The sequence below is a fragment of the Cyprinodon tularosa genome, unplaced genomic scaffold (genome assembly GCF_016077235.1).
Source record: "Cyprinodon tularosa strain WSP-4 unplaced genomic scaffold, ASM1607723v1 ctg569, whole genome shotgun sequence".
Lineage (NCBI taxonomy): Eukaryota > Metazoa > Chordata > Actinopteri > Cyprinodontiformes > Cyprinodontidae > Cyprinodon > Cyprinodon tularosa.
In genome coordinates this window covers 191,898-217,963 of record NW_024039306.1, presented here as the reverse complement: position 1 = coordinate 217,963, position 26,066 = coordinate 191,898, and the positions used below count along the sequence as shown (strand labels likewise).

The 26,066-nt window shown below is 40.9% G+C and overlaps 1 protein-coding gene across 8 annotated transcripts in view; it reads right to left on the bottom strand.

Moving 5' to 3' along the window:
• LOC119797036 (transcription factor COE3) overlaps positions 1-25,564 on the bottom strand; it is an 84,555-nt gene extending 58,991 nt beyond the window's left edge. For 4 of the 8 annotated variants that reach the window (XM_038305892.1, XM_038305893.1, XM_038305894.1 and 1 more), the window contains exons 1-6: positions 24,787-25,564; positions 24,300-24,456; positions 23,972-24,035; positions 23,763-23,818; positions 22,022-22,095; positions 20,385-20,453 (exon numbers count right to left, since the gene is read on the bottom strand). In XM_038305892.1, coding sequence (XP_038161820.1) covers positions 20,385-20,453; positions 22,022-22,095; positions 23,763-23,818; positions 23,972-24,035; positions 24,300-24,456; positions 24,787-24,917 — 551 coding nt within the window. In that variant the 5' untranslated portion in view covers positions 24,918-25,564. The remainder of the gene's footprint in view (positions 1-20,384; positions 20,454-22,021; positions 22,096-23,762; positions 23,819-23,971; positions 24,036-24,299; positions 24,457-24,786) is intronic. The other 4 variants (XM_038305896.1, XM_038305897.1, XM_038305898.1 and 1 more) reach the window with 2 other exon arrangements.
• Positions 25,565-26,066: the final 502 nt, after the last annotated feature.

Below are 26,066 nucleotides of genomic sequence, written 5' to 3'. Positions count from 1 at the left end.
CAAAATTATTCATTTCTCTTGAGCCTTTCCGCATTTTATCCTGATACAACCACAAACATATAATTTATCAAGATTTTTTTTTTTTTATGATAGACCAACACAAAGAGGTGGTAAACATAGAAGGGGAGAGTAAAAAAAAATTACACATGATTCACACTAATACAAATCTGAGACATCAGGTATACACATCTTCAGCCTCCCTCCCTAATCAATATTAAGTAGATTGACTTATGCAGCAATTACAGCCACAAGTATATTTTTTGTTGGCTTTGCACATCTGGATATTTTTGCTGATTTTTCCCTACAAAATGACTTAATCTGGATTTAAAATGTCTAATGTCTATGTCTATTAACAACAATGTCCAAGTCTTACCACAGAATCTCAGTCTAGTGGAGGTCTGGACTTTGACGGGCCATTCAAAAAGGTGAATATAAATTTGTGTTTGATCTCTTATGTAAGACCAAAATTTCTTCCATGGCAGTCCTGTTCTTAGCTCCATCCACCAGGATTCTCACATAATGCAGTAGACTAAGTTATGAAATTCTGCATCTCCTCCAAAGTTAATATAGGCCTCTTGGATGTCTGATTGATGGTCGTACTGTAGCTTTGCAGCAGTACCCTATTCTATGAGGTCTTTAAAGTTTAGGATGCTCTTCCAACGCATAACTTAACACTTTTCTCTCCTATCTGTCAGCATTGTTCCTTGATTTTGACGCTGCCACGTGGTTTTAAACTTCTACTGCCTAGATGAACTGTATTCATGCTGTGATTAAATTAGATACAACTGGGATTTCATTTTGGGGTATTGGTTCAAAAGGGGCTAAATAAAAAAAAATTGAAGGCCACATTTTTAATATATTTCTTTCTAAAAAATATTCATTTTAATTTTCACAAATATGTGACTTTGTGTTGGTTTATCACAAAAAAATCTAATAAAATATATTGACGCTTGCAGCTGTTATGTGACACAAACCGTGAATACTTTTTAAGGCAGTGTACCAGCAAAGATAATAAAATCCCAATCTTCCTCAAGCACTTATTTATCACCAAATTTGTGATTCACCAACATGTATTAGCTTGGATTTGAAAGAGGCAGAGAAAGAGAAAAGCCTCTTTTTATTTTAAGCCAGGGGTGTTAGATGTTCGGTCTGGATGTTCTCATCTCCCAAGATTACCATTCTCGGGGTGTGTGTCAAGACTACTTTTGAGAAATCTCGGTAACAATTCAGATGCAATCGATAGGGAGTGACAGTTTATTCTAAGGCTTAGCATGGGCCAAGAAAAGAACGACCAGAGCATCAAGTTTAGAGGAATGAATTTGGTTTGTATTTGATTTTTCCATTAAATTTATCACCACTTTAACTCTTTCCTTTTCCCTTTCTCCTTCTTGTCGCTCCTTCTTTTTCACTTTCAACCCCCGGTCCTTCCTCCCTCACATAGAGAACAGGGCTGTAAACGGCTGTCCATTTCTCATCTGTGATTCACATGTCTTCATATTCGTCCATTTCTGATTGCTTCACACCCTATACCTGCAAAGCTTTTAGTGCTCATCTGTGACCTTGTAAGATGATGGGGGGAAATTATAAAATAAATTTTCAGTGGAAGACTGAGGCTGCCCTTTATAACACTTCATCATATCTGCTGCAGACGGAAAATAGTTGAGAAACATTTTCTTACAAAACCACCTAATACTGGTTTGGCACAGAATCATATGGTAAATCTATTACCACTTTGTCAAGAGAAACCACTTGAGGTTTCCCACAGTCGCAGCAGGGAAAGTAGGAAATTGTAACCCTGAAAGTGCTGTCCGACTTCTCCTATTAAAGTGTTTTCAAAATCTTCTCCCATTCTTGTATTTAAGGGTCATTGAGAAAGCCAATCAGAGGGGACAGGCCAGTCAGAAGGCCAGTCAGAAAGGCAGTGGCGCGAACAGGAAAGGAACCAGCTGATGAAATTCATCCATACTTCTCACTTATGATGACATGATTGATTTTCCCTCAGAGTGCTCAAATGTAGGATTGTCTTCCTACCCCCATCTCCTCCTCCATCCCAGCCTCAATCTGCCCACCCACCCGCCAGCACCAGCAGCTAATGGATAAAGCCTCTGTCTGTCTCGGGCACTGGCGAGGGGTTGACGAGTGGAAGAACAACTGCGGCGAATGAAGGGTGAAATCTGAGAGTGCAATTTTCCGTCTGTCAATCTCCCTTCAAGAGAACAAGTTGACCACCAATCAGGGGGAGTCGATTCGGGGGCCGCTGCTTGACGGTTGCGCTCTGAGTGACAGCGTTGTGTCACTACATTAACACAGCAATGAAAGACATAAAAAAGAGATTTTTTTTTTTTTTCAAGTGGGCTCTGGCCAGTTATTAGATTTCTGGGTGTCATTTGTAGGTATACTGTACTGCTTTAACAAATGAACAAACTGACAGGTTAATGCATAACAGAACACTGTATAATTCATGCTACTTGATTTCAGAGAATCCTATCATCCACTATAGGTGCTTCAAAATACAACCAATTAAACTTTGCTCAATTATTAAAGGTAGAAAGTACGGGAGAAACATGCCTTAAAAATTCCTGCTTGCAGTCAATTATGATAAAACTTTAATGAGGCTGGATAGAGAGCCATAAAAACTGATAGCCCCTCTGTCATGAATTATATATCCATATCGATTTTGTTTCTTTGCTATAAGAATTGCAGGTAATCGTATGTTACCACATGTAAAGTGCACTTCCCCGGCGAGGATAAATATTAACCATCAAATATATATGAGGTGTGTGTCCATTTATGACCAAGCTCATGTAGAAAATGAAGAGCGAAGATGTCGAGGTAAAGGGCCATTGGGAATGGATGGAGCGTGCCATTTCTGACAGTAAGAGAGACCCTTAGTGCTGCTGCCTTGATATGTTACCTAGTTAGCGTCACAGAGAGAGGAATAAATAGTTCTTTATTATTTGTGGTTGCCATCATGTCTCTCCTAATAGACAGGCTATACTGAGTTTAAACCACATTATCCTCTGCAAGACTATCGCAATTACTCTTGAGAGCCGGGTCTGATGTGTGGATAAGGCAGGTCGCCCATGTCTTAATGAACACAAACAATGTGAAATGGAGGAGGAAGCAGTGGGGGGAAATATAATGGCAGGGGAGGCCTTGTTTTAATATAGACAGCACTAAGTTGTTTGCTATGATCTATGTGAAGTCTGAGAATGCTGAATCCCCCAATGTTAGTTTGTTGTTATGCTTTTTTTTTTTGCTTTTTTTTTCTTTCCAAGGATCCTAATAACCAATCAGACCGCATGCTTTTCCCTGCAACAGCCTCTTTAGTGTTGGTCAGAAATGCTCCCTTTTTTCTTTACTTGTCAGGACGCTTGTGGAGGTGAAAGGGCAACAAACTGGATCACTCTGACGCCCAGCTTGAGTGTTATCCCCTACACAAATGGCTCAGCGCTAGATTAATTGATAAACTGCCGCTTCACTTCATTAGTCAGACAGACCGGGCTTAACGAAGGAACACACAGAGAGTGTCACTCTGAATATGTTAATCATGACCAGCCATTACTGGGGTTCTTCCTTCAACCTTCCTGTCTCCAGTCCTGCTAAACGACAAAAGGATGTGTGTATGCTTTTTGTCGAGCAAGGTAACAATAGAAAGACATAACAGAAGACAGACAGACTCAAGGCTGGTCCTGATGTTATTGAATATAAATATATAATAACCATGTAAAAAATGCATCATTTGGCCTTTTCACAAAGGCAGTTGTAATATTGCGCTAGGTGAGCACTGTACTTGACGTACACACTGGAGGTGAGGGTGTCAGGGGAGAGCTCGCAGGAGGGAGAGAAAGACTGAGAGAGAGAGAAGGGTTGGTTTTATTGTTGCCCAGCCCTTCCGCTTAAGTGCACATGGCTGGGAGGAAGCCGGGACCTCCAGCTCTGACCTCTGCGCATGTATATTTAATAGGCCATCAGTTGGCCGGGGCAGCGCTCTGATCAGGATTCAGAGAGGGGCTTTGAACACCCCTGTGTATTCCTGAGCGTGCAGCCTCAAGCTGCTCTCCCCAGCTGTGTCAATCCGACAGCACTGTTACAGGCACCCAGACAAGGCGCTGGGCACTCCACTGCTATCGCCTAATGACTACAGAAAAAAAAAAGAAGCAAAACAAACATAAAAACAATAACATTTGGCATATGGAGCTCTGCTACCATCTAATGAGTGGGTTTAACAACTGAAATACAACACTGGTTGATGTATCGCAGGGCGTCTTGGGTGAGTTTGGATTACATCAGCTATGCTATACAATGCCATGTTCGCTTTAATAATAACAAAAAGGCAATCTCACGGTGACTGCTCTACACATGCAGGTAACGATCGCGGGGAACAAGACGGCAAACAGAGAAGTGCCACTCGTGTGTCTTCTCCTTTTAACAAGGTATCACTACTCTTTGAATCAAATGGGCTCTGCACATGCACATGGATGTAAGTGTGCTTGCGCGTGAGGGCAGCTTAACGAGGGTGGTTCATTTGACAGGCAATTAGTTTGCGGAGCTGCTATTGACAGCCTCTGCGCTTGTGTTTGTTCAACAGCTCTGGGTGAGTTCCACGCTCCCTGGGCTACGTGACAAAGCACCTCCGACAGGGAGCTCCTGATCTCCACCGAGGCTCGGAGGCTCGCGCTGTGAAAAGAAGGGAGGGGTGGAAATGTGACAGCCCTAGCAGAAAGAAGAGAGGAGGAAAAGGGGGAAAAAAGGGGGAAGAGATACAAAATCCACAAGGGTCTATTAAGGGGGTTGTTGCAAGTTAATGTAGCCACAGCACACTTTTTCAGTGTTGTATTTTGAAAAGGGCCCGAGCAATGATGTTGTCATTTGTTGTTTGATTGTGGGGATAGCAGAGGGTAATCTTGGGAGACACAGGCGTGGGTGGGGGCTGGAGCAAGATAGAGGAGAGGAAAATATAACAAGATCCAAACACTCTTTTATCCTTGAAAATCCCATATTCTAATGCAGGGGCCCATCCCTCTTTTAGTTGCAACCGTTTTGTTTGTAAAGCCCAAGCTCCCAATCAATATCATTATTTTCACAGAGGATCGAAGTGCCTTCACCGAGTTAATGGGGGATTGAGGTGGTAAACGTTTACCCTCTCACTGTCAGCAGAGCAGTGGTCCATAGTGGGCCCAGATGACAGCACTGGCCCCCACTGTGGACACACTGTGTGGAGATGTCCTGTGGGTAGACAGGCTGCATGGACTGTCAACCGCCTGCCATGCCTTAGATGGCCGAACATATCAGCCACTTGAGTTAGAGCAGCAGCATGGGCTCTGACTTCTGCTAAAGCTAACAGAAACAAAACACACAGCTCCAGTGTCGCCTGGCTTTGCTTCCTAGTTGAAAGGAAGCCTTGTTATGAGCTAAATTGTTTGAGTGAATTTACAGTCAGGAGCAAGATATGCTAAAGTTCAAACTTTTCGTTGCAAAATCCAATAAGGATATTTTGTAATAAATGACACAAAATAGCAGATAACTGTATAGTCTAAACATGCTCTGTATTCACACCCACTCCCCAAGTCAACAGTTGATTTAACCACCCTTCACTGGGATTATAGCTACACTAACAAATGAATGTGCTTTGATCTACGCCATTCCACTCTAGCTCTGGCTCTACGACAAGTGTTGTTTCTACTCTTGGAAGGTGTGAATAGCTGCTTCAGTCTTCAGGGTTGCTCTGGATTTAGCAACATTCATTTTCAAATTGACTCTGACCAGCTCTCCTGTCAATGAATAATAGAAGTATCCCTGCATGATACTGGCACTATCATGTTTCACCTTATGGTTAGTATGTGATATGCAGCAAAAATATATAACGGATTTTCCATCCTAAAATTCTACTGCTCCTGCAGCTTGATCATGGGGCCACAAAGAAGCTTGGCAGTTGTGCCATTTTCTTTAACTTTTGGTTGATGGATTTAGCAGTGCTCCATATAATTATCGTTTTATAATTTAACTATTCTTCAAACTTTCCCACAACCTTATTTCTGACCTGTTGAATACTCTGCACTCAAAAAATAAATTGAAAAATAAAGAAAAATACTAAGATCTTCAGGTAAAGGTGACCTCTGTGCAAACTGGCCCTAATGCATTTTATATAGAGACAATAAAGTATAAGAGGGTAATTAAAGATATATGAAAAATATTTAAAATCCTTGTTTATAAAACCAAACTGAAATTTGTGTTTTTAATGTGGAAAAGTTAAAGAGGTATGGATATTTTTTTCAAGGCATTGTAATTCAGTACCAAATAACATTATGCATTAGCACATATTTGTCAACGAATCTGCTGTTTTGTCCAATTTTCGAGAACTGAAGCCTAATCAGCGGCTGGCAACAACCTAGCACATTCTTCTGTATAGCAGCATATGCTAAATAGCTCTTCAAGCGTGCATATGCATTTCTGTAAAATACTTCTCATGTCTGCGTATCTGCATCTCCCAGATGGGTCCCAAGCTGTGCCAAACTGCATCTCATCAACAGCTATGAACTATGGCATCACATGACCATGGGAGATATGTGGGGTCCCATTCTGTCTAGCCTTGGCAAGACGTGGTCAGGCGATGCATCATCTGGGAGCTGCCACTCTGTCAGAATGGAAGCGGGTGGGAAAAAGATAGCAAGAAAAGGTGGGATTTTCTTTTTGCCCAAGGAGGAGAAAGTTGTGTTCAATAGATAGCAGAGCCGATTTAGGCGATTGTTTTTTTAACAGCTAGAGTTGATCTATGTTTGCCTGAGGGTGTGACAGAGCAGTGAGAGATTTCATGGGACATTGCCACATGATTCATTGAGTTTTCGGTTTCCGCCCTGTTTTAATCGCTGACGGGTCCCAAGCCAAAAAATCTCAGAGGATTCCGGAGAGTTCTCCTCTCCTCTGTTCAACAGAATGGAATTTGGGTCTGCAAGTGCCTCACGTCATTCGAGGCGTCCTTCACAGTTTCAGGGGCCCTAATTCAAACCACATGGAGGCCAGCGTCCGGTTACGGACCTCTGCAGGAAGAAAAAAAGTGGACACATTCCCATTGGCTGCTTTGGGACAGGAAATGGGGTGTCTTGATAGAAAAAAGATAACAAACACATATAAGTAGGAGTCACAACATTGCCAAAGCACACACACATTCACATGCATAAATATACATACACATGTGCATACATGAGGACATGTGCAAATATACATGGACATACACAAATATACGTGCAAACTGTGAAACAAACGCTTATGGGCCAGCAAAAGCTGTTTGCTTGACATGATGGAAGAATGAGCAGCAGGCTCTGGAATATTGCTCCTATTCTTCATTGACAAGCATATATATTTTTTTTTTCGCTGTTCCCAACTGACTTTGCAGCGCTGAACTCCATTTATGAATTATCTGACATATTTCCTGCTATTTTTTTGACAGGAGTACTCAGAGGAAATTTCAAGGCACCTTTCTCCTGACAAGTAGAAATATCAATATTTGAATAAATTGCAGATTTGGATCTCTTCACATGGATGCTCTCCAGAAAGATGTGTATGTGTGTGTGCGTGCATGTGTGTTAGTGAAGGGAATGGGAAGGGGTTTGTTTCATTCTGTTACCACGGTCTTATCCCCCTGAGCCCGCAGGCAGAAATCTGTATGCAGCATTTCATTAGGAAAGAGCTCAACTGAGTGACATGTGAAGCACACCTCACCGTCGACCTGATGAAGTTTACTTCTCTCAGACGACAAAAAGCCACTTTGTAGACTAGCCCTTTTTTCCACAGAGAGAAGAGAGAAAGAGGAAGGGGGGCGATGGTAGAGCACCAATAAAAGAATCATGAATGTTGTTTCACGGAATGACAGGCCTATCTGTACACAAATATTTCTCTTAGAGAAAAATGTACGCTGCAGAGCTTTTTTTCCTGTGCCTTTTAAAGCAGATTTGACTTGATAGAACTGACAGTGTTGGAAATATGATCACCTAAATTCTAAGCCATGTAGAAAACAGCTGACAAGAGGCAGAAAAAGGGGAGAACAGAAACAGATTGTTCTTATCTCACAGAAGTGGCAACTTTTTTATGTAAGGAGAGGCAGCATTTCACCCGCTGAGCTAAATAATTTACAAACAAATATACCATTGTCCTACAACCTTGATAAATACACCATCTGTGATTCAGAGGTCAATGTCAAGCATCCATAACACTCAGTGCTGTCGTCTTAAAGCTGCTGGTGTTACGTATGAGAGACTTTGGCCTATCTGTCTCACTCTGTTTAGCTGTAGTAGCTGCCATGCTGTCTGCATGTCTGCTTCTGCCGCTGATAGATCATTCTCCTGGAGTCGACCCCCTCCTCTCCACACCCAGTCGTTGTTTCAGCAAGGCTGAGAAATGGATTAGCCATGTGAGGGTGCTCAGGTACCAAGAGGGCTGTGACCCCGTGACCCCCAGAGGCAACCTCCCTGACTGGAACGTCATACTTTCTCTCTCTCAAACGAAAAACAAAAACAAATCTTATCTTTGACCTCAGCAGCTCAGCGACAGGAAAAAAGGAAAAGCCCTCCATCAAGGTGGAGCTTTGACAATCATCTGTCCACATGACCTGTGATTTCTCCGACAGGGTCTGCCTGACACTTGCAACAGAAAGGTGAACGTGAGCAGGTTGTCCATCTTTCGCCTCGCCTGCCCTTATCTTCTCTCCTCTCCATCTCTCCTGTCCCTCTGCCGTGTGTGCACAACTTAATAAGCAAGCAAGGGTTAGATTCCCATTATGGAAACCCTGGAAAATGGCCCGGACATTACCCCCCACTCTCATATCTGGGATCTCCATCTGGAGAGCACAGCGCCCTCACTCCCACTGCCCCCCTTGTCCAATCTTAGTGTGTGTTCTGGTGAGTCCACGATGCGGAGATGGCTTTCACTCTCCACTGGTTACAATGAGATTGGCCCACCAGGTTGACTCTATTCGAATCGACAACCCATTTCAATAACGTGGCAAAATAAAACAGAGCGGTTCATGCTGAATAAAACATTTTTGAAGACTGTGTGGATGGGATTTTAAATGGTGAAAATTTGGAAAAGTTTTTTTTTAATTATATAAATCTAGTCATAATGCAAAATAGTGCCTCAACTGGTGATTTAGGACCTTTCCACATTAGCAAAGACTTTTTTTAAAACCGTACACCATTTACAGTAGAAATCTCTGCTGTGAGCTGAAATAAATGACTAATAAGTGGATGTATAAACAACTGGAGAATACAAGTATTTCAGCTGTTTTGAGTCTAAACCTTTTGCTCCTTTACCGCATTAAGGATCTCAGAAATTGAACAAGCATTAAATAGTTTGCATAAATGTGCATGATATCAATTTTGGATAGAGGAAATAACTACATAAGAGAGACAACAAAAAATAACCTAAATATGCTGTGAGCTTTCTTCTCTCATTTCCAGCTTTTTTTGTACTTTCCCAACTCCAGTCCTTCTCTCTTATGTGATTTTTTAGACCCAAAAGGGACACTTTGGGGGATTAGTCAGAGATTGGTACATGCATGCGTAGTTTATTCCCAGTTCAGAATGGTAAACATTTTCTGGTCTGCTGCTCATTGAGATGTAGACAAACGATACAAGCCTTCTGTCACATAACAGAGTCACCGAGATCTCTTTAAAAATGTTGATGTCATTGAGGTCGACATTTTTGTCACCTGCTGTTGTGAAGTTTGTATCAAATAGTTTTGTTGTTTTACTGTAATCCAACCTACTGTGTTTGCAAACTAAAAAATACCAATGTATGAAAATGTTAAAAGTTTTGTGGTTGGAGTTTTAATAATTGAGTGCAATTTAGTCAGTTCTCCAATAACCTGTACTGTATGGCTGTATAAGTACTCCCATGGCAGGTAGGGCTGTTTCATAACTAGAGTATGTGATTAACAGAGTAATAAAGTTTACACTGAGGTCAGCAAGGCAGTAATCCCTAGCTTTATTAGTAAAAACAAAGCCTACGGCTTACTCAATGCACCTCATCACATCTGAGTGCCTCATGCACGTGCATAAGGTCCGAACATAATATGGTGTGACTTAAACCATGCAATGAGAAGAGAAAATAAATATGCTAAGAGCAGCAGGGGTGGACCAGGCCAGGCCTCTGCGGACCTATGTCATCACTCCCTCTGGCCCCGGCTGCACTCCCCACCCGAGCGAAGGGCTCAGTGATTACGGAGGCTCAACTTCCCTCTAAGAAAGCAAACCGGAGCTGCAGTCCAAACAAGGCCGAGCCAGCAGCAAGGGAGCGCAGCTACACCAGGCAGCTCGGGTTTACCGTCGCCTCCGACCTGGCTGGCCCCCGGGCTTGCATTAGTCCCCCCCCCAGCCCTGCTTCTCTAGGACAAACAAACAAGCACCACTTACACAGTCAGGGACGAGCGGTGAGGCAGGGAGAGCTGATGCCACCAGCACTGTGTAGAGAGGAACTTGACCCAATTGGATTTGCTTTATCACCCCATATAATGACTCCCAGACCGGGGCTGTTTCAGTTTTTGAAAAAAACACTGAAAGAATACAAAAAAATTCAGCTTGCCTGCCATTCTGAGTTTTGCCCAAAATGGGCAGCTCCCCCAAAACAGATGGGGAGGCATCTCAAAAATGTTCTCTCCCTCTGGGGACATGTGGTTTTCCCCATCATTATATAACTGTAAACTCCTGGATGTCAGAGATTGGGGATAATAACTTTCAGATGTTGGCAGCCTGAGCCAATGCTGGGACCTGCTGGATGGGAACAGTTATTTGGCAGAGGAGAGGAAGTCCGAAAGATTAGGACTAAGATGTGACAGGGAGGAAAGTGGATCTGGCCGAAGCTCACTGGGTCGCCTTGGCTTGTTCCAGCGTGTTCAGCATTGTACCGGGCCCTAATCGTGAACGTGTGGAAGGCTTGGACGCACCTCTGTGTGTGTTTGTGTGGGTGGGGTGGAAAACGAGAAATGAATTAATATCAAAACCACAGGAAATCGTGTCATTGTGTTAACACGCCGAAATCAAGCTAAAGTGATCCACCAATTGTGGCATTCCGTTTCAGCTCTCTAACAGATTTGATGTGACAGTTTTAGCACTTGCAGATTGCAGTGCAGATGTGCTGCTAATTCAGAAACAGACACACCTCTCTCAGTAAACAGGTCCTTATAGAAATATCATCCTGAAAAAACATTTTTTTACTGGTTTGTCTTACATCGCAGAAGAGAATCATTGCAGAGGTTGAGGGGTTAGCAGAGTGGTTAAGGTTTGGTCACATAAACCCTTGCTTCTCAAATGAAATAAAACAGATCCTCATATAATATATATATATAAATTCCAGCTGGACAGGGCAGGTCCTGTTTATCTTTTTTTTTTGCATTTTTCCCCCCTCTCTTTTGCTTTAAAGTATTGATCGCAGTGCTGAACAAGCAGAGGAGTGTTTTTTATTGTAAATCAATACTGATCGATCCGCAGCCTGGGTGTTGAATATGGATCAATATCACACCAGGCTGTGGAGGAGATCTGATTTCAATTGGCGAGAGAAGCCCGCAGCAGGTTTCCATCAAGCGGTAATTCAAGACATGGGAACATAAGTCAGATGGATTGATATAGACTAGCCAGGACCTTTCTTGCCACTGAACCAGCACAAGGAAATTTCTGTCATATATCATTAACGCACTTGGGGCAGGCTGTTAAAAAAAGAGGGGGGGCTGGGGTACCTTTGTGACCCTCAATAAGGAGCTCTGGTCACACATTGAATAAACACTATGTTATTAGTGGGGTTTTCATTAAGGAAGTGCAGAATAGCATGAGTAAAAAGCTCAGCTATTGCAGTATGGTCGGGTTCTGGAACTGATTAAGCACAGGTCAACTTGAGATTCATACTGTAAGCTGTTATTAATTTACTGAACAAATGTCCCGGAGAACAAAAAGAAAACAGAGACAAAAGAAACTGGCTAATGTTGAAATATTTCTTCTAGGCTGAACATATGGTCTAATCTTTAATAGAGCTGCACGTTTGTTTAATTTGAACTGAGCAATAAGATACATTGCACGGTTTAACTGCACACATGTGGCGTTTAAGTGCATTGAGCATGTAAAAAAAAAAAAAGCTGGTCACCTGGTTCATTCATCACTTGTTTGTGATGCTTGAAGAGAGGGCCGCCGTTCCAAACGACAGCATTGTAAAACAATAAAAACAGAGCTATAGTTAGAAATAACTTGTCACTTTTAATAAATGACAGTGGTGCAGGGCTCTTTCTCTGGGGCCTTCTCCTCCGATACATCCTAGGCACCCCTGGGGGCCAACAGAGCAGCCAGCAGACCAGCTCGTTTCCCCGAAGGTAACTGATGACCCTATCTCTGAATCCCCCCTCCACCACCTCCACCCCTATTTTTGTCCTGTGACCTCACGCCAGCGGGAGCAGCACCATGTCCGATGAAATCTTCAGACTGCTTCCCATCCTAATCTCACCCGTGTCACGCTACAAATTGCTACATTCAGAAAATGGAAATAAATTGAGGGGAAGATGGAGGGAGGGACTAGCCGAGGTGGGAAATAAAAGAAAAAAAAGGGGAAGGGGGGCATAGAGGGGAAGAGTGTGCATCGACAACCGGTCCCCTAAGAAAAATACTGGAGCAACGAACAACTCGGGAGATCCCAACATGGAATCACATCTCAGTGAACATATTGATCTGATTTACAAAACCTTCACTCTAATGCGAAACAAATGGCGTGGGCGTGAACTGGTACTTAACCATAAAACCCCAGCATTACTCCGTCTCCCGATGAAATACCACATATATCCCTTGCCGGGGCCTAATGTGCTGTTTTACGGCCTGATATGACTGAGGTTGACCCAACAGTTTGCTTGACAATTAGAGGAAACCTAATAAGGGTTGAATGAGGAGGGAGAACAAGCCAAGAGAAAGAAAATACACACTTTTGCAGAAGGGAAAACATAGGTCTGAGTGACCTAAATTAGTTCACGGAGTTGGTAGCAGTTTAACAGAGCTACATCATAAACAAACAAAACAACGACAAAAGCGCAGTAAAACTAAATTGGAAAAAGTGCTGCTAAAGACTTGTTTTGTTTATCTCAATAATGGTTTTCACCAGGAATAGACTATATAGACTATTTCATTTATAATTTTAATGTTATTATTATCATATCAGTTAAAAGTGATGAGAAAAGATGCTTTCAACTTTTTTTGTGTTTTCTATATTAAATCTCTCACTGCTTTTAGTCTCAACAAATACAACCAGATGGGAGAAATCCAACAATAAAACGTGAACATTTTCAAATTAGCTTTCCCAGCTGCACAGCAGTTACATTAAGTAGGGCAATATATTGATAGTTATCATTGCACTACTGGAACTTACAGGGGAAAAGTAAATTCCAGAGGCAGGATCGGGAAGTTTGTAAAGGATCGCTGCATGGAATGAATATTGTTAGGATGGCACACCAAAAGAAACAAAACACGCTACACAAATATATACATTTTACTAAACATATTATTATTTCCCAAAAATGTCCATATTAAGCCACCTGGACACACAGACCTGCATGGCAATCCTTTATTATTTAACTAATTGGTTTTATGGTGGGATTTAAATTGCACAAATAGTATCAAAAAAATCTAACGGAAAGTTTTAATCAAATATATAAAATTAATAGGAAAATAAAAAATAACCCCTCTAAAACCTTTTTGACACTCCTGTTCGGGATGCATATTAGTGTGCGTGTGCGTCTGTTTTAGTGTGTGTACACAAGGACCAGTGTTGCTTTTGGCCCAGCATTCATCTCATCACCCCAGCTCTGGCCTTGTTCCTGTCAGCATTGAACCAGGGGAGTAAAAGACTGGAGAAGAAGGAAAGGAAGAGAAGGAAAGAGGGGATAGAGGGGGGGGGGTATGAAGGAGGAGGGGTTGTCTCCATGGACAGATGGACTGCTCTTTCTCAACACATGTGGAACCATGTTTCGTCTTTCACTGCCGTCAAGCTGGAGCCGAATCCGTCGCTCTGTTGGCCCGCGCCACTCTTTCGTATTGCACACCTCTCTCTTTAGCACAGCACACACACTCACTAAGTCATACACACACAGAGCACACAAACATCTCCGTCTTTTTCTCTGCACACATGTTAAAGTCATCACCCCTGCTCAGCGCTAGTAAAACACAACACCCCCGGCTTCTCTGCTGTTGTCAAGTCTTGCCATTAGCTGATGCCACTGGGGAATCCTACCCCAGTGAGGTGGGCGTCCCGCGGGAGCATCAGGCACCACGTTACATTCAGCCGCCACTCATGTGAACCCAAACATGTGAGCATAATTTGGAAAATATCATTTATACTGTGCGTCCTCGTACGTGTCTTGACATTTACAAACTGCGATAAAAACCGACACAAGGGGAGGAGGGAATAGGGGGAACAGGGCGAGAATAATTTGAGGTAATGTTTTGCTTAGTGAACAAGTATTACCCAATCCTGGATGGTTGGGAGAGCTGGGAAGGAAGGTTCTGGCTCTTGAGGGGCTGCACAGAGGGTCTGGGTTTCATTTTTCAGCAAGTGCAAGCCAAAGGAGAGCTGCCAAAGTACAGCTTTCGCTCTCAACACTTCCTGCTCTTCCTGCTCTGGACCCCGGGAGGAGGCAGGCTTCACTCAAACACAGCGCCGGCTTGAAACAGGGGTGGCCGGCTTGTGCTCCCATTTCTCAACCCACATCTGTCTCAGGAATGATGCCAAACACATCCATAAATACAACACTGACTGAACGTGTTATTAAGTCGCAAGTAATTAGGTGTTCGCAGGTGTTTGCATGCATGCAGAAATATAATAAGAGGGCACTTCCTATACATGTTAACAGCTTTTATGGCTAAACCATAAAGGAAACACTGCAACTTAAGTACCATAACTTAAAGGTGTAATGCATAAAAAGGAAAATTTGAAACAAATTTAAGAAAGACCCTCTGCATCATTTTCATTAAAGATGTTTGGAGCACCGTGTTGGATTAACACTGCCTACTGACTGGCATCTTAATTGCCCCTGTGCAGACGCAGTGAAAACATGTCATTTAGGTACTTCATAAACACACTTCTTTTTCGCAGGTTATCAAGGCAGCTGCACAGTGAAAACACACCCCCTTTTTTTCCCCCAATGCTGATGTGCAATTAAAATGGTTTTAGAAATCCTCTTTGACAGTCCAGGGCTTAGCCAAAAATGTAAATGACATTAAAGGAGACAATGAATTTAATTTTGTTTAATGTCCCCTTTCGCTGATTCTCATTTACATCGCATTTCCACATAAAGGGCTGACCTTATAAATACTGGCATTTGTTCAGCTTTCGGAGGTAATCACGGCTCTGCAAAAACCAGATGGGAGCGCGCAAATTTCCCCGATTTGTTTCTTAGGAGGCCGCTTGTGAGACGTTCTGAGGCTTGCGGTCCCTTTTGTTTCTGGTAAACAACTTGACAACAAGTCAAGTGCACTCTGGGAAATGACCTCGTAGGTGTTCCCGCAAATGAACGATAACGCAAAGTCGTTTAGAAAATACAGGCTGGCTAATGAGGGACATAACAGAAAGCTAAGCAAAATTTACATTAGGCCAAAATCTAATTGCATTAACACACAAACAGGTGCAGTGAAGCCTTTTATAAATGAGCTAAATGAATAAAAGCCTCCCACTGCACAGCCATGTGTGCTGACCAAAAAAAAGGAGGCAAGGGGGGGAAAAAATAAAGGGAAAAAACAAGTCAATGTCATGAATTATTCAGTGGCTGGGCTGCACTCCAAAGGTCAGCGCTCTTTGACCTTTGTGACAGGAAGTGAAATGGAGTGCTGTGGCCACTGGAAAAAATGAAGCTGACATGTTTCTCTCTCTTCCAAAAACTGTTTACGAATAGCAACAAAAATCGAGACAGGATGTTTGACCACAGGAACATACAAAAAAAAATCAGAATTCACACACTGACACCACATTCTGCCTCTGCCTGTCTGATGTCTGCCTCCAAAAAATAATTTAAAAAAAAGACCAAATCTTCCCAGGCTAAAAGCGACCTTTGAACCCAGACAGTCCGAAAGAGTCATTTTCTCTCATCTTTCAACAACATGTGCCGCCTTATTACAAAATCCATGTGAGAGCCTGGCCAATGTATCTAATCTTTCACACAAGAAAAGACAAAGTCAATATGCAGAAGAGTGAAGACAGATCCCAGACCAGAGGAGTCATCGTAAATTAAGTTATGTTTGGGATATATGCTGGGTGCACTGTAAATGGGGGGGAAAAAAACATCTAATCAGATATTGGGTACCTCATCACTATAACTCTCAAGATTTAAATTACAGACTAAATAAACCCGCTCCCCCAGTTACTTTAAAGCACCATTAACTTATAAAAGTGACATCTGCAGCTCTGCTGGATTTATGCAAACTGGGAAGGGATGTGTCCATAGCAACACCACAACAATTAGTCTCTAGATGAATCTAATTCTTGTACCAACTGGCTTTGAATATATTTTTTCACATATTATGTCTGAAGAGAAATGTTGATATTACTTGGAAACAAAACTTCTTTATAATATATTGGAAAATATACTTAAAACTTCAGATATAATACAATTACTATAATGAGAGGTTGGCATCAAGGTATGACAAGGTTTTGAAGAGTTGCAAGCTCCAAATCTATTCATCGTTCCATTCCTTAAAGGCCTTTTAAAACTTTCTTAGAACATTTTCCTGAAAAACCATTTTCCTCTATCTTTATGAGGCATTGAGTGATACAAAAAATGTCTCTTCCCCACTTGTTGCTGCTTATTACTTAAATGGGTGCTACACGTTTCTCTTGCTTTTGCCAAAAAAATCTAAAAAAGGAAACCGAAGGTATGGAAAGAAAAAAAAAGCACAACTAATAAGCCTATTAAAATAATAGACATATTATCAAACCAGAAAACAGTAGCATTTTATACAGATATTATGAATGACAACATAATAATGAGCACAATAAGAACCTCCAAATAACTCCCTAATTTATCAGGGTTTTATTCAATATTATTGCTTAAAATGAACTGTATATCCATCAAAATTAAAATGGAAATACAAATTATTATAAATTATAAGTTATTTCTTTAACATTGGGATAAGTGTTGCTTTTTTGTTTTAGAATAAATTTACCAGTTTGTTCTATATTTTTAGTGGTGGTTTTATGAACCGTGAGAACTTCATGCGAACCCATGCCTAGTATGAAGCCACAAGAATTGATCAAAAATAGGACTTTTCTTCATCCAAAAACAAATATGAATAATGCAAGGGCATCAAGTGTAATTGCTGAAATATTTAAAGCCCAAGCAGAGCTGAAACTTTGTGACAGCTGTTGGGCCAATATCTAACCAACATTTTTTTTTTTCTTTTTTTTTTAAGAGAATCCTTCCTCTTCAGAAATCTGAGTGAAAATCTGTATCAAAACTCAGGGAGAAAATAGGGTAAACAGATGTCTGGCTTGACCGCAGGAAAATAGGACACATTTGGAATGATAAGTTTCCCAAACTCCGTTGGATATGCCAGATCCATGGGAACGCCAGTTAATGTCTTGCTAGATGCCAGCTAGCTGTGTGCGCTTTCCCCCCTCGTACCATCTGGGAAAATGTTACAGAGAGTGAAAGCCATCAATGATTCACTCCAAATCTGTTTCTTAAGGTTCAGCCATGCTACTGTTTCTCAACGAAATGTGGCAGTGCTGGCTTTTTTTGGGTTGTTTTTTTTTTTTCTGTTTTTTTGTTTTTTGTTTTCCTTTTCCTCTCAAGCTGTAATTCTAGACAGATGAGACATCCTTGATTCAGCAATCAAACTGCTCTTCTAGGTTTATGTCACTCAGCTATGTTCTACTCAATTGGAAATAATCAGTTTCTGCCAGCAGCGACCACAGCACAGGTGCCTCTAATGATGTGCATGAGAAAATGACAGATGTAACAGAAATGGCTGTAAAACAAGGGGGCTTAAACTAAAAGCTTAACCATATGCACTGCAGGAAGAGTCAAGTAACTGCTCTAAATTATCGTACAGTAAGTAAGGCGGGTGTTCGGGTCATGTCCGTAACTCTTGCTAAACTCTGCAAACTTTCACAAGCGCCCCCGACTCCACAAGCTCTCCCCCCTCAGCCACTGGGAACCTGCGTGGGTCTGTTAGGGTGAGCTGACGGGCTCATAGTTACGACATGGAGACAATGGGAGGGTCTAATGAGGAACATATGCTTTTGTGTTTCAACAGAGCTGCTCATTGTGCAAGGAAAGGGATACTCTGCCCCTATTCAGACTCGTCACAATGAAAATCCGAGCCCTCCCTGAGCCAGTTGAGCTTACAATATCCATCCGCTTCTTTTTTTTACCCCCAACTTTTTTTCCCACCCCTTCTTCTTGACTTTAATTCTGCACGCTTTCATTTCGTTTATTGTACTTAAGTTACACGCTTTGTCAGGACAGAATGAGGGACAATGGTGTGCGAAACTTTAAACAGTAGCAACAACACAAAGCAAACATTAAAGCTCCGGAAATCCGGGCAAAAAGTTCATAGCCTATCTGAGATTTAGTCTGATCTTTGATAAATGAACCTGACTGTTAAATATAGCTTCTACATCTACTAAGATTGTTCTAAAGAAAATGTATAAATATTTGAAGACTAAGATTATGATTGTACAACATTTAGTAAAAAAAAAAAAAAAAAAAAAAAAAAAATATATATATATATATATATATATATATATATATATATATATATATATATATATATATATATATATATATATATATATATATTACAGCTCTTTAAAGTATAAAGCGACCCCTGCAAATTCTCCTGAAATAAGCATCTCTACATGACAACTAATCCACTTTATTCATCACAAGCAGCTAACATCACTGAGGTGGAAATGCGGTTATCACCTCAACCCAACAACAATGTGAAATACGTGTTGAGCTCATTCAAAGAGGTTTTAAAAAATGCTTTTAAACAATTTGGTAGCTCCATCAAATATTGATTCTTAATTAAAACATCAGGTGTATTTTGTCAAGAAATGGTTAGAAGTATGTTTACTTTATAATGATCTGAAATCTGTTTCTACACTGTGTTATTTTTTAAGGCACCTCTAACTGCCACTCATAATTAAAATATATTTATGTGGAATATAGAAGTATCATGTATTTTCATACTACTCAAATGTATGTAAACAAACAGTAAGATTAGAAAAGCATTGAATTTTACATAGGTGTCCTCATTTTTTTTGTTTATCTGTAGACGTATATGAGTCAATCTCAGCAGTAGTATAAACAACATACAGAAAATGTGCATGCATGCCTGCAGAAAGCGTGTCTCTTACTGCACTGGTGTTCTCATCTGAGTGTGTGTTGACGTGCATGTGTGTCTGCGTGAGTTTGGGGTTCAGACAGCAGTAGCCCTGGTAATCCATCCAGGCTCCCAGGGCAGCCGGCTTCTACTTCCTGATGCATGAGAAGCCGCTGGAGTGGAGTGGCAGCAACAACTGCTCAGCCCTATTTGATTACTAATAAGAGAGTTGTCCCCTCTGTCAGATACCAGGCATTCTCCGCTAAGCAAACAGTGATTCCGGCTAGTCAAACATTAGCATTGCTGCCTCCCTCACTACGTGGTGAGAGTTACATTGAGAGCCAATGCTCAGGCTGCAACACCCTGCATCACTTCTATATTCAACCACACACACACATACAAACACACACATGTTCAACCTTAACAAACCCCTCACAGACCAGGACCTATTGCTCCGGCATGTAAAAGAAATGTCAGCGCCTGTAGAGAGGAGCGTTTATTCTCCCTTTTTAGTGCTGAAGGTAATATAAATGTGCAAGGTGCAACTTCCTTTCAGGTGGAGCACAAAACAGCAGCCATAAAATGTTTATCCCCCTTAAAACAAAACTTTAATGGGGAACTTAGCTTTCAGCTTACCACTAGTGGAAGGAGCAGTCCATGAAAAGCTATTATTATTGATGCCGTCGCTGTCAAAAATAAAGATGGAACAGCATGCCAGATAAGAGTGAGCTAATTAGACATGTTCCCAGTATGATCCTCTGGTGGCTCGACCACCTGTGATCCAACAGACCCTATCCAGGTGGTGACCGCCCCCTCGGTGGTGCACAGGTTACCTGGGAAAGACGCCCCTTAGCCGCTCACACAGACTCACCCGCAGTTCCCACACTATGGTGCTGGAAGATGCAAGTCAGCCCAACTGGGCCAGACTGGTGCACCAGGAGGGAGCTCAAGCTCTCAGTCACTCATCCGTTTAGTCAGTGTGACTCACTTATTACCTGATCTCACACACACACACACACACGCAGAATGTTACACACAGCCTACCTGTCAATGATGACTGGGTCTGACGGGGTCTCGTTCCTGTTTCCACAGCTTTTCTTATCACAGCATCGGCTGCAGACACAGAGAAAACGATTTTCTTTTAACAAAAAATAATTAGCTAAATATCAGAACATTTATTCACTAAGTACATCAGAGTGGTTAGACGCTGCCTTGAGATTTCCTTCACTCAGTCTACCCAATCCAATTGATGCTGGTGGTTGATAAAAATGGTGAAAACAACATGTTGTGTTGTTTGGCTTAGCAATGGAAGGGAGGGGAGTGGGGACTGGGCCAGGAGGCAGGGGAGTCACTTTTCACAGCTTCAGCTTTTGTTTACCTCTAATTGCCAAGCTGCTATTTCTGAGGGAGATGCAAGGTGCCACCCTCAACCAATATTTCTGCAGGGCATTTATCAATTATGGCCCTCAAAAGCACTAATCTATCTTCCAGCACATGCTTCAGCTGTTCAGCAGCAGCAAACAAATGCATCATCTCTGCTTCCGTTCGAGATGAAAACATAGAAGCATATGTGAATGGGATTGATTTATGCCATATGCTGCAAGGAGAAAAACAAAGCTTCTGTCAGTCAACCACACACTGTCCCTTATTTACAAGAAGCAATATTAAAGGAGTGCTTTATAGCAGAGATGTATTAAAGAAAAAAAATGTAATTCAAAACAAGCTAGAAAAAGATAGAATTAGGTAATATATCAAAACCCCATTCTTATATATGCAGTAATAGGTTCTAGTACTTATTTTATGCAGCAACAAAATGCACTTCCTCTTGATAAAAAAAAAAAAAAAGAATTACCCCTACAGCACAAGCATATTCAGTGTGTCACAAATAAGTGATGGATGCATGTATAAATTGAGCGTGAGTGATGAGTTTATGCATGAAAAAGGACAAATCATTCTCTGCTCTCATGCTGCTCCTGCTCCCCAACTAGCAAACTTGAACAATGCACCGGGTGCAACAAAGGAGAGGTTAACCGACAGTATCCAAATTCAGTGTTCACAGAGCTCACGCTGAGCCTCAACAATAACAACAAAAGGAGTTTTTTCCTTTTAGTATCAGTGACACCAATGAATAGACGGGTGCAACGTGAGCTGTTGAGATTTACGTGGTTTAAATGACACTAAAAGGCTCGCTGATCAGTGTTGACAGGTGGGATCAAGCGAGAAATCACTCTGTGCTAAAATAAAAAAAAGAGAGAGAATGCACTGCATGCTGCATTTATGCATAACGGAGCATTAACAGTGGCATGCAGCGCCTAAAGAAATCACATTAAGTTAAAAAAAAAAAAGAAATTGAATCTTGTGTGGTTATGCCAATTTCCATTCAATAAAAAGACAGTCTGTTCATTTTCACTGTCATATTTGTATCAAAGTCTAATCACATCATATCAAAGTTGGAAATGACAGCAGCTTTCTCATTCTTCCTCCATCTCTCTCAGTGTGTGTGGCTGCTGAAGGACCACAGAACAATTTAGTCTGCTGCACCATATCAAAAGTGTCAAAACTTATTGGAGGGGAAGAGAATAACATTTTGCCCTGTTGCTGAAAAACAGACAGCGCATGGAAAATAATTGCATTAATAAAAAATATATATAATTAAGAACTGGGCTACACAGAATGCTTACCTGCACATGATTTCATGAGTGAGAAGAACTCTGCACATTTCTGGATTCTTGTCCTGTCCTTCATAAACTATGGCCTTTTTTTTTTTTTTTAAAGCAAAATGAGAAAGATATCAATTATAACAAATTCTGGCAATACAATTTTTATACTGATATTAATTCTCCTGAAAACAAAACAAATTAAAAAAATTAAATGCAACTCAGAATAATATGTGTTCCAAACATCTATTTAAAAAATACTAAACAAATAAAAAACATACTATCATCAATATAAATAGCACAAATTATTATTTTATGTCTTGTAACATTTTTTATTAAAAATAAAAAAAAAAGATGCATGTTCTTGATAGTTATTATAATAACCTAATAATACATTGTATTTTTTGTTTTATTAATCTCGGTAATATCCTGTGGCTCGCACAGACACATAGGGAGATTTTTCACGAGCAGAGATCCAATAGAAGTGTCATCAATATGCTTATAATCTGGGGATATTTGGGGGAAAGTGTTAATGGGCAATCTGTTGTTTATTTTGAGCCGCTAACAATGATCTTTCTGTGGATAAAAAGCGGTGTCTGGCGGTACGGTTGAGTAATTTTTGAGCATTGGCTGAAACAGATGGCGTGGAGCTATCAGTTCTGCCGCTCTTCTCTCCCTCCCTCGATCCCCTCCCTCCCTCTCCTCTCTTTCCTTCTTCCATTTCTAAGTATACTCTTTTTTTTCCCCTTCTTTTACTAATATATTGAGGCACATAAGAACAGAAAGGAAAATTTAACAAGTCAATGTCAATAAAAAAATGATGCAACAAATAAGAAAGGAGATAATTTTTATTGCTGATTTAAACTGTGCTTCCATTAATAAATTCAATCATTGTCTGGCACGCTTCAGGCCAACAGGATAAAACGATTTGGGGAAAAGAGTGACACATCTGAACCAGGTCGCATCACTCACATTATAAAAGATATCTAACTTGACCTGCATTATGCATTTTTTTTTATCCTTTTTGTTGCATTTTATACATGCTTGCAACTGGCGATTATCTATATTGGTTTGATTTATGTGGCTATTTGTAGCTGCAGTAACAGAAATCCATAAATTGCTTGTTCTGCGTCATTGACTCGGATCATTCGCGCAGGAATGTTGTCCAAGCTCCACGGCTCTATCTAACCCCGTCGTTTAGTAGCAAAACATAGAAAAAAAATGAAGAGGTAGAAATTACACATATATAAACTGCTTTTTTTAAATAACTGATCATTTGATTTAATTGATTTATTTATCCACAGCTAATCGGGGTTTACGCACGATTTAAAATCCGCAGCGTGCGTTTGAATTTAAAGTTATTTTTGCATATTAATGTAAAAAACTCTATTTCCAAACTGCTTTAAAGCGTCACCTCTGACTCCTTGCAAGGAAAGGCAAATCAGATCATATGGAGCGGATGTGGGGTGTAAATTTTTAATGCTTCTACAAACTGAGCTTACAAAAAAAGCCCCCCAAAAAGGAAAAAAAAAAAAAAAACTCAAGGGTGACATTGACTTTTCTGAGTCTAGTAATAATGTAGGGTCAAAAGTAAACAGGTAAAATGGAAGCTGTCTCTTCTGATTACGGAGTTAATTTGATTTTATTTTATGCCATGAGTGCAGTTATGTTTTTGCCTGTCTGTGGGGGTGACGATTTGCACGGCAAGTTAAGGTTTTTTTGCGCTGTGCGTAAAAGAAAGTGAAAGATGTTCCAAACAGCTTACCTGCTTCGTCATGGAATCGATTAATCGTATGTAAAGATCCTGTTCTGTTCTGACGCCTGGGGAGACAGAAAAAGGCGCACTTTAGGATTGTTTGGGGAATTTTCAGCTTGCAAATAAAATAAAATGAAAAAAATAAGCACGCATCGTCCAAATGGAAATATATATTTTATAAATACTTGCATTTATTTTTTATTTGCACTTTTACTCACCGTTGCTGTACAATAACTGTAGTTTGTAATGTATTCCATTGTTAGTTTTTTCACTGGTTGGTTCCTGCAGAAGACAAGAGTTTGAGAGATTCAGCATCAGGGAAAAAATATTTTTAAAACTAACAAATATGTGCGTCATATTAAATTTTAAATATAAAAAAATATTTTTTTTCTTTAGTGATTATAAGTTATAAGTGAATAAAGTTTTAAATAAATAAACACGTGTTTGTAATCATTTCAGATTATAATTTCAAAACATGTGCGGATTATTTGCAGAGATCTGTTTATTTCTAAATAATAATAATATTTAAAAAAATACTATGCTTACTTTTTCTTTCTCCACAAAGTCCACAAAAGCTGTTCTTTCGATCTCCACGGGCTGACCCTGTCTGTCATACAGCGCCAGGACGAAATGGAAAAAATTGGATTTTCTGAGGTTGGAAGGGGGCTGCTTTTCATAATGTGCCCGTGCCAAGCCGACACCGCTGCGGGGAGAAAACAAGACACCATCTCGGTTAAAGCACCGGACACCGGGGACATACCACTAGATGATGGAGAAGCTGATGGGGGGGACACATTGAGGATGCAGGAAGCGCGCCTGAGTATAAACGGGTGGAGATTTTCTTGATTTGTCACAATAATGGCTAATCTGATGTAATGAAAGAAGCGGAAAGCCGAAGGGGGGGCATTTTATTGGGAGACCGTAATTGATACAGAGTATTCAGGGGATTGAGGGGTCGATATGATGAGGGGCTGAATGCGTGCGGAGGGAAAAAAAAAAAAGAAAAATCAGAGGCATTTTTTGGCATGCGTACCTTTGGGCGGCTGTGTTTGCATCCACCACCCCAGCTGTGTGCATCCAGGAGCGGACTGAGTTCAGTCCACCCAGCGGTTCCTCCTTCATCGTCGTCCCACCTCGCGGTATAGTTTCCTGAATCCCAAACATTTAGGACAATTTGCGTGGAAATTATAATAAGAAGAAAAAAAATAGAAGAGCCTCCTGTGAAAATGATGGGAAATAAACGTCCAAGCGTGTTATCCTTCAGGGTTTTATCTTTGCGGGATAAGACAAACCCGGTCCACAGGTCTTTCCTCCCTCTTCAGTCCGTCCGATGTGAGCAATTCTCAAAGTGCTGTACTTAGTTAGAGCGAAATCCACAGACTGCAAAAGTGAATTGTTCAATAGACAAGATTTTTTTTGTGTTGCTATTGTTCCTCTTTTTTTTTTTCTTCTTGTCTTTTTCTGTGCTATTCAGAGAAAAATCGATGGCAGTTGTTTGTGTTTGTGGGTGATGCTGCTGCTCTCAAAGTGCCCACATCCCTGAAGCGCACGCATCCAAAACCTTCAGGACTTCTCGTTGAATTAAAAAAAAAAAGCAAGCCCCACTCCTGGAAAAAGGTGCTGCTGCTGGTGGTGCTGCTGCTGCTGCTGCTTCTCCGCAAGACAAACACACGAAGGCAAAGGCTGATCACCAGTGGAGGTGTTCCTCGTACACAGGAGAGGTGGATAAGGGGGCCCCTTTCGCGACGCGCAGGATGGATGGGAACATGCAAAACTAAGCCCTCTTTCCCCGAGGACTGAAATCTTTCCCGGGAGCCAAAACTCTAAACCCACGGGAGAGGCGCTGTCAGAACGTGACGCCGAAAGGGGCGGGCTTTTGACCATATATGGAGCGCTGACGGTTCCTGTCAGGCAGCGGCGCTCCACTCCGCGGGTGCAGCCCATTTAGTGCAGCAGCACGAGAACACTCACTCGCTCCACTTTTTTCCCTTCTTGCTTAGGCCCCTATATGTGGTGAGTTTGACTTTTTTAATGATATGGACGATACAACCGGGGTGTAATCATCAAACATTATAATAAAAAAATATGTATAATTCTAATAGTGATAATAAAAACGCATATAAATAATTCGATCTTCAGAATTCATATTTCTTTTCTTTTTTCTTTAATTATAATCGCTTATTTGTTTTACTTACAGTTAATTAAAATATTTTTTTTCCCATTGATTAAATTTTTTTGCATATATTTATTGTAAAAAGTTTTGGCGCATTAATATTCTGAAAGCATTTTAGGCCACATTATTTCTATAAAAGC